This window comes from Salvia splendens, chromosome 3, assembly GCF_004379255.2.
Source record: "Salvia splendens isolate huo1 chromosome 3, SspV2, whole genome shotgun sequence".
NCBI lineage: Eukaryota > Viridiplantae > Streptophyta > Magnoliopsida > Lamiales > Lamiaceae > Salvia > Salvia splendens.
In genome coordinates, this window is record NC_056034.1 from 17,949,952 (window position 1) to 17,958,698 (window position 8,747).

Consider the following 8,747-nt stretch of genomic DNA (forward strand, 5'->3'; position numbering starts at 1 on the left):
ACAACTGTAAGAGCCTAAATTCAATTCTAAGAAAAGAAAAACATTAATTTCACTTTTATGTCTTAAAATATATGAATCCAATTTTGGCTGAAATCAATTTTAGTACTAAATATGAAAGAATATAAATGAAGTGCATATAATGTAATTTGAGAAATACTACTCGATAAGAAAGAATCAAATATAAATATATCAGTTGACAACTACAATCTTCCGTCGTTAATATATAGTGGGTGGCCTTGTTATGATAATTTTCCATCCATCCCCTCTCATCTCCAAAGCTGGAAAGTGTAAACTTTCATCACTCTGATTTTATAAAGTCACATTCACTTTCACCACCATTTCTAAATAAAAAGAAAGTCAACAATGGTGGTGAAGATGATGAAGTGGAGGCCACGGCAATCGAAGAAATTGGAGGCGAGAATCACGGTTCATCGGCTCGAAAGCGGCGGCGTGAAGCGCGATGATTGCGCCGGATATTCGGTTGAGATCAAATGGAAAGGCGCCAAAGGGATCTCTTTGAGTTCTCTCAGGAAGAGCGTTAGAAGGAATTTCACAAAGGAGATGTTGAATCAGCACGGAATTGTTCCATGGGACGAAGAATTCCGATGCTTCTGCGCTTTCTCGTCTAATAAGGACGGTCTCTTTCATCCTTGGGAGGTCTCCTTCACCCTTTTCAATGTCAGTCCTCTCTCTCTCTCTCTCTTTTTTTTTTTTGTATTTTCCTGTTTCTGTTAATCGATGTTGACTATGCAGGGGTCGAACAGGGTAGCCTCTGCATCATTAAATCTAGCAGATTTCGATAAACAAGGGAGGGACATCGATATTCCTCTTGATATCAATGCTTCTCTTCATGTGAGCAATCTTACTCTTTTTTCCTTTTTCAATGACTATTATAATTGGTGAATATGGTGTGTGTTTCTTCATGTAATGCAGCTCTCAATTGTTCTTGTTGAATTGGGAAATGTCCAAGATCAATCTGAATCAGCGCCAAAATCCGTTCTCTTGTTTCCTCGATCACCATGCTACGGAGAAATGTTTTCCACAGAGAAACATGATCTCTCTCTCTCCCCTTCGAAGGCCAGCGCCAGCCCCATGAGAATCAACATCTTAAAAGGGCTCTCTTCGTTCCGGCCTAAAAGAGACGAAGGCAGTGACGGGAGGAGCGACCCTCTCGACTCCTCTGATTCCGATGACCATGGCTCCAGTGAGGAGGATTCTTGCGATAGGAAGTCCTTTACTTATGAGACTTTGGCTTATGCAAACCATGCCGGAGCAGCAAACACGAGCGGTGCCAGCGACGACGAGGACTGGCTATACTACACTCATCGAACCAAGCACGCGTCGTTGTCCCCCGATGATCATCATCCGATGCAGGAGCAGAGCGCCAAGCGTCGGATTCTGCCGTGGAGGAAGCGGAAGTTGACCTTCAAGTCACCCAAGATGAAGGGGGAGCCGTTGCTGAAGAAGTGCTATGGCGAGGAAGGAGGCGATGACATTGATTTCGATCGAAGGCAGCTAAGCTCCTCCGATGAGTCCACCTTAACGGTATGATGCTTTCGATCATTGGCCTAATCGTTTCCGGATGGTCGAGAATTTTTGCTGAATTCGTGTTTACAGAGAGACGGGGAGAGCTCCAGCGCGCGCGCCTCGGCCTTTGGAGACGATGGTTTTGCCGTTGGCGCCTGGGAAGATAAGGAGATCAGGAGCCGCGATGGACACATGAAGCTGAAAACACAAGTTTTCTTCGCTTCAATCGACCAGAGGCACGAGCGTGCAGGCGGTGAGAGTGCTTGCACGGCTCTGGTTGCTGCCATCGCGGACTGGCTGCAGTCCAACGACAATGAGATGCCAATCAAGTCCCAGCTTGACAGACTCATCCTTGACGGATCACTGGAGTGGAGAAATCTCTGTGACGACGAGGCATACATGGAGCGCTTCCCGGACAAGCATTTTGATCTGGATACAGTAGTGGAGGCAAATGTCCGGCCACTTTCTGTTGCGCCAGAGAGATCATTCATCGGATTTTTCCATCCGGAAGGATTGGATGAGAAAGGGTGTGATTTCCTGCAAGGCGCCATGTCGTTTGACAACATATGGGATGAAATCTGTGCATCAGCCTCAGAGATGCCTACCTCGGCTGGCCCTCTCGTCTACATCATCAGCTGGAACGATCACTTCTTCGTCTTGAAGGTCGAACAAGATGCATACTACATAATTGACACTTTGGGTGAGAGGCTGTATGAAGGCTGCAATCAGGCCTTCATCTTGAAATTTGATAGAGATTCCGCGATTCATCAGCTCGCCAATAAGCAGGAAAATAAATCCGCAGAGGATAAACCAGAGCAAAATGAGGATAAGGAAGGCTCTTCTACTACAAGTAAGAATGTGGAAGAATGGAGCGTGGTGAGCACGGGGAAAGAGTCGTGCAAAGAGTACATTAAGAGCTTTCTGGCTGCAATCCCGATCAGGGAGTTGCTAGTTGACCTGAAAAAGGGGCTGCTGGCATCCACGCCTCTTCATCATCGCCTGCAAATAGAGTTCCATTACACCAAATGCCTGCTTCCACAAGAAGATAATACTTACAATGGAAGCATTACATTAGAAACTGAAAATCTGTAGAGATTATAAGTGTGCTAAATGTGCACTAATCATACACATCAATAAACAATTTTCGAAGAAATAGAGTATATGAGTTGAATACATATAGTACTATTTATCCTTGTTTATATACAAAGAAAAAGAATTTCATTCCTGCATAATCAGAAACACTCACTCAATTAGTATCTGGAGAATGAAAAGAATTTGTTAATTTTATTTTCCAACCAACTAGAAAAGAGTTAGATCTAGAGACCACATTATCTGGTTCGGGTTCGATTGCAGAAACTTAACAACTTTCCACCAAAAGAAGACCTTAGTATGCATGCTCCATAGTTTCACCTTGATTTTCTCTTTTCTTGAGGTAGTGTCTACACAACACCCTCAAGCTCAATACAGTAACTCAAAACAGCATCAAAAAGAAAAACAAACAAACAGCGTAATGGAACAAATTTAGGGGTAGTGAAAAATAGAGAATTGCGATACACAATTATGCTTAGAGGGAGGTGAAAAGAGGTCAATTATCAAGACTGAAGTTCATTTTTTATTCTAAGTTTTACTCTATCTCTACTTTAACTGCTCCTTAATACAATTTTTTCAAAACAAATGCTTAAAAGACATACGGTGGGACAAATAGAATAATATTTGAGAAATATTATTTGATAGACTATTTTCAAAATTCAAAATTCAGTTTCGTATTTTGTTATAAAAAAAAGTCCTACTACTATTTTGCATTTCTATCAAGCTGTTTTTCATTTAGGTGTTACAAAAAGTGTTGTAAATAACTAATTGAAAATCTGTATTATGTAATGTACTTTGAGAAATAATTTTAACTATGATGAAACTCCAATTAACGATTACCAACTAAATTGGAGTATTAAAAACAGAAATAAAAAAATGAGTAAGAAAACAAAGAGTTAAGGGAATGAAAATTTTGCAGTAATAAAAATCAGCCAAAAAAACACAAAATGTAAACATCGTTTAAGGTACAATAGTGAATGAAAATATCCCATCATGATTTAATGTACCTTCCGTTTTAGGATATTTTATTTTACTTTTCTGTATATAAATTTTATTTATACTAAATTATTTAATTTAATTTATATTTTGTCATGAAAATAGTAAATATAAAAATATTGGTCACAGCTATAAACTTTTAAAAAATCGTGTTTTCTTTATATTTTAAAAACTCGTATCCAGTACAAATAAGATAGTAGTACTGCATAGATTAAGGGATTAATAAATAAAAGAACTCATTATTAGACTGTTCTTTTTCACTTTATATATATAGTAAGTACCTCACTCACCTGGAGATAACATTCATAAATATCATAATCCATATCATTTCATTAAATTGACTTGGTATCTCAACAGAAGTAGGTAGGGAAAGCGAACGAAATTAAAATACAGTACACAAATTAGTGAGGTTAGATGAATTTAAAAAATAAAATTTCAATCAATACATGTCTTTTTCTTTTTTGTTTTTTTTTTCATTTTGAGAGTTCAATGATGTAGTGTATAATACACATCCACATTCATCTTGCTATTTAGAGATGCGATGCAATGTGAGTCAGTCGGTGAAGATGAGGTTAGCGAGACGTAGCAAGGGCTGCAAGCAATCCGGCGAGAATTTACGGGCAAACATGAATGAATAGGTGGTGGAATTTGATTGGCGCAGCTGGTGGATGAGGAGCGGTGACACCTCCGCCCCTCCGTAGGTGTGGGGATGGCCGCCAACGCTCCCGGTCCAGTTAACCCGGGTGAGCGTATACCCGGTGCACCCATCCAGATCCTCCATTGACAGAAGCGTCGGAAAATAGTGCTCCTCCGGGTAGCACGAGTTCATATTGTAGCACGACAGCTTAAATTTCCTCCACAGCCTCCGGTCCCTCACCACCACCTCCGCGTGCTGCCTTGTCACCGTGAAGAACTGTGACCCTGCCCGGAACCGGTTGAACGGCACCTCCGGCAGCATCACGTCTTTCCCTCGAGCCGCATACCTAATTTTTCACGTCCATCCGTAGCAAACTGTCATTAAGTTAAACATCACAAACAACTTAATTAGGGCCCCTTCCGTTTGCTAATGATTGCTTGTGATTAAAGGTCATGACTAATTTTATCTCTTGCATTTTCTCAAATGCTTTGCCCATGACAATCTATCTTGGCATGTCTTCATAATTGCAAAGTAGATTGTATCTCATCATTAACCATCTCACTTTTTCCCCTATAGCTATATTAATTCTAAACAAATTCTATTATGGCTTATCTTATACAGTATCTCACTATAATTTTGTTTAACAAAATTTTAAAATGATAATGTGCAAAATAATAAAAAAAAAAAATAAATCACCTGTCCCATAGCTTGGGCTTGATGGATGAGACTTCGATGAAGCTGCGGTAGAGCGGAAGAGACGAGGGCAGGCGCGGGCCGGGGACAGGGTGGCGGAAGAGGAAATCGTACATGTAGGTGAAGGAATGCAAGGGGATGCAATGCTGAGAGACGAGGGCGAAATACGAATTAGCAGGGTCGTCAAGAAGAGCGGTAGCGAGGAGGCGACGGGCAGCAGAGATGAGAGTGGGGGAGGCGCGCTGGGTCTTCTTGGCAGCGATGAAGCGGCTATTGGAAAGATAACTTTGAAGTGTCCCAAGTATGTTGGGAAAAGAATATGTGGAGTCCCAAGTATGTTGGGAAGAGAATAATATTTATAATGTGGAGTTCCAATAAGTATAGTTCCTAGGTATATTAATATGGAGAGTCCTATAAATACCTATGTACTATGTATCAATAACAACAATTCAAATCAATCAAAATGTAGTTTTCAAGAGTTCTTCATTTTTATTTTCCGCATTTTACTTTTCAACATGGTATCAGAGCAGCTAACGATCCTTCGTTAGTTTGTTCAAAACCAAAAAAAAAAAAAAAATATCATTGGTATTCATCCATCAGCAGCAACGCCGCTCCATCATCATCAAGGTAGGATGGCCGGAAAAGGGAGGACAAATAGTTCCGGAGTCTGTTTTGAAGAAACAGAAGAGAGCTGAGGAATGGGCCTTGGTTAAAAAGCAGGAGGCCGCAGTACCCAACGGAATGTTCTTCACCAACAAAAATCAAAGGAGGAGGCCCTGCAGTTAAGCAAGAGGCTGAGACTCTACCCAACGGAATGTTCTTCACCAAGCTTTGATGGCATAGCAAGACCCAACGGAAACAACGTCACGACGGCAATGATAGTGTGTGTATGGGATTGGCGATGGCAGTGAGGAGGTTGGGTTAAGCCAGCACGGCGCCGGTGGTGGGCCAAGGCGATGGCAACGACAGCTGGACAGAACCATGAAACCATGGAGAGAAGAAGGGAGGCCTTCGAGACGAAGGCTGAGAAAACAGAGGAGACAGGCTGCCACCCCAACAGCCGTCAAGAGAAGAAAACAGATGAGTAGTCCTCGGTTTGTCCGGCCGGGGGAGAGAAAGCATCCGACCGAACAATCCCTCTCCAAATTTATGTTGGAGAAGAAGGCAAAGATGACCGGAGTAGGAATCACGAGGAAGCTACAATAGTGAAGCCGTCATGTCTGGAGAAGGCCGACAAGAGCCGCTTCAGCAGAGGGAGCAGCAAACGCAAGAGACCGGCTAAGGAGGAATGGGCAGAAACCCACCAAGAGAGGAGAGGCTACTGCCAAAGAGGGTGCAGCCGTGAGAGGCTAATGGATGAAGTGTTTGGCCGAGGGGGAGATATCAACCACCGCCAAACCATCCATTTCCGAATCAAGGAGACAATCGCCAAGGACGAAGGCGGGGCAGCCAAGGGGAGAAGGTTACTGGAAGACCTCAGACCTCCTAGACAAGACTATCGAAGTGGTCACAGAAAAACCTCATATTGTGGAGAAAGATCCTGCACCAGAATATGTTGGAGTTCCCCCACGTGTCCGACGAAATGCCGCAATTGAATTGGATTCGAGAACAGCTGAACGTGGCAAAAAAATCTGGATAATTATCCTGTCGCAGTTGAAGGGCTTGATTTGTAGCCTGCCTCAGTTCTTTCTGGGTGAAGAACAACCCAGGCGAATTCTTCAAATCAGTAACTTGCACAATCGTGCAAATCCCCTCAGCATCAGAGAAAGTGTTGCTATACAGCTCCGTATCTTGGAACTCTCCAAACGCATTGCAACAGCAGCGAATCGAAGGCAAAGCCGCCGTGATGGCTGAGAGGAGAAACCAAAGTGAAAGGGTTACCGAAGAAGTCGCTCGCCGGAGAGCTTGAGAGAGAGACGACCGACGGTGTGTCATCGCTCGCCGGTGACGGCAGCAACACGGCCGGTCGAGAGGTGCAAAGTAGGGAGAGCTGCGAAGGAAGAGCAGTCTCCGGCTGGAGAGTGAGCGATTAACAGATGACACCGGCGAAGCTTCGGTGACCCAATTGACGGCGGACGGACAGTGAAGATGAAGGAACCACGGCTTATTTCTCAACTAGGCTGTAAACTTGGGTATCCGAAAGTGTTTCCGCTGAACAGATTGTCTCAAAGAAGAGAAGATTCAGAAAATGCATGGTCATCGTCAATTGAAGAAGAGAAGGAGAAATGAGGCGGGTGTAACGTCTTCTCAATTGTGTTTCAAGAAAAAGGAAAAATTGGGCCTAGCATTATTGGGCTCAAGAAGGGAAACAATGAAAAGAATATGGGTTCATTGTATATGAGCAAAATGGGCCAAGAATGGCCTTCCAAAATTAAGCTTTGGGCTGCAATTTAAATTCAGTCCAAAGATGAGTGGCTCCTAGATACGAGCAAAAACTGTCTAGATAAGCTCCTCGACACGAGGCAAAACTGTCTGAATTAGCTCCTCGACACGAGCCAAAACTGTCTGAATTAGCTCCTCGACACGAGTAAAAACTGTCAGTCAGAAAAAAAAATGAAGAGGCTCCTAGATACGAGCTGAAACTATCTAAGATGGCTCCTTGACACGAGTTAAAACTGTCAACCAAAAATTGAAGAGCTCTATGACACGAGTTAAAACTGTCAACAGAAAATTGAAGAAACTCCTTGAAATGAGTCTAAACTTTCAACGATGAAGAGCTCCTTGATAAGAGTCTAAACTTTCAATGAAGAAAAATGAAGAAGCTCCTTGAAATGAGTTTAAACTTTCAATGAAAAAAAAAACCAACTCTTTGATATGAGTATAAACTATCAATGAAGAATTGAAAAAACTCTATGATACGAGTATAAACTGTCAATGAAAATTGAAGAACTCCTGAATACGAGTATAAACTATTTATCAAAGTGAAGATCGTGCAAGTTAAGTGTCGAAAAAACTCGATACTTAACTTGAGGGGGAGTATTGGAAAGATAACTTTGAAGTATCCCAAGTATGTTGGGAAAAGAATATGTGGAGTCCCAAGTATGTTGGGAAGAGAATAATATTTATAATATGGAGTTCCAATAAGTATAGTTCCTAGGTATATTAATATGGAGAGTCCTATAAATACCTATGTACTATGTATCAATAACAACAATTCAAATCAATCAAAATGTAGTCTTCAAGAGTTCTTCATTTTTATTTTCCGCATTTTACTTTTCAACAGCAGCCATCAAAGACGCCGCCGGGTGGGGCGACGGCGGCGGAGGGGTCGGCGTGGACGTAGATGTTGTAGAGGTCGGTGTTGGTGAGGAAGAGGAAGGCGATCTTGGGGCTGGATTTGGATTTGGATTTGGCGGAGACGGCGTCGAGGGCGGCGAGAGTGGCGCGGCGGAAGAGGGCGACGTCGTCGAGCTCGTCGGGGAGGGAGATTTGGAGGTGTTTGGGAGAAGGGATGATGAAGAGGAAGGAGAGGAAGAGAAGGAATAGCAAAAGGAATTGAGGGTTAAACATCACTATCAAGAAATTGAATCTTGATTGATTCTAAGGCATGCAGAAATCTGCATGCATGCATTGGCGAATCATCAACACACGAATCGCACAAATTAAATGGAAATTTAATTATATGTTTATGTTTTGTGATTTGTTTTTGAGATAAGCGTGGGGGAGAGGACAGCTTGTTTCTCCGATTGCTCTCAATCTTGCACTTACATTTTTCTTCTTCGAACAAATTCATCTCTCTCTTTTTTTTCTTTTTTCTTTTTTCTTTTTTCTTTTCACGCCATTTGAATGTTAATCTATACAAAGG

At 42.2% G+C, this 8,747-nt stretch overlaps 2 protein-coding genes across 3 annotated transcripts; one reads left to right on the forward strand and one right to left on the reverse strand.

Annotated features, from left to right (window-relative positions):
- Positions 1-221: 221 nt before the first annotated feature.
- LOC121797266 lies at positions 222-2,759 on the forward strand. Of its 2 annotated transcripts, none has more exons than XM_042196026.1 (4): positions 222-678; positions 754-852; positions 934-1,545; positions 1,618-2,759. In XM_042196026.1, exons 1-4 carry the CDS (start codon positions 364-366, stop codon positions 2,617-2,619), a joined length of 2,028 nt encoding a protein of 675 aa, XP_042051960.1. In that variant the 5' UTR covers positions 222-363; the 3' UTR covers positions 2,620-2,759. The 2 variants fall into 2 exon arrangements, with proteins under 2 accessions (XP_042051960.1, XP_042051961.1); XM_042196027.1 differs by having other exon boundaries at positions 556-678; positions 765-852.
- A 1,406-nt stretch (positions 2,760-4,165) lies between these two features.
- Positions 4,166-8,452, reverse strand: LOC121796684 (glycosyltransferase BC10-like). The gene is made up of 3 exons (XM_042195482.1): positions 8,190-8,452; positions 4,946-5,239; positions 4,166-4,595 (listed from the first exon to the last, which is right to left on the reverse strand). The coding sequence occupies exons 1-3, from the start codon at positions 8,450-8,452 to the stop codon at positions 4,166-4,168; spliced, it is 987 nt and encodes a 328-aa protein (XP_042051416.1).
- Between the last annotated feature and the right edge of the window lie 295 nt (positions 8,453-8,747).

Coding starts and splice junctions, on each gene's coding strand:
- LOC121797266 (XM_042196026.1), top strand. CDS start 364: ATGGTGGTGAAGATGATGAAGTGGAGGCCACGGCAATCGAAGAAATTG. Junction 679..753: donor TCTCCTTCACCCTTTTCAAT/GTCAGTCCTCTC, acceptor TTGACTATGCAG/GGGTCGAACAGGGTAGCCTC. Junction 853..933: donor ATATCAATGCTTCTCTTCAT/GTGAGCAATCTT, acceptor CATGTAATGCAG/CTCTCAATTGTTCTTGTTGA.
- LOC121796684 (XM_042195482.1), bottom strand. CDS start 8,452: ATGTTTAACCCTCAATTCCTTTTGCTATTCCTTCTCTTCCTCTCCTTC. Junction 5,240..8,189: donor CCCTCCGCCGCCGTCGCCCC/ACCCGGCGGCGT, acceptor CAACATACTTGG/GACACTTCAAAGTTATCTTT. Junction 4,596..4,945: donor AAGCCCAAGCTATGGGACAG/GTGATTTATTTT, acceptor GTGAAAAATTAG/GTATGCGGCTCGAGGGAAAG.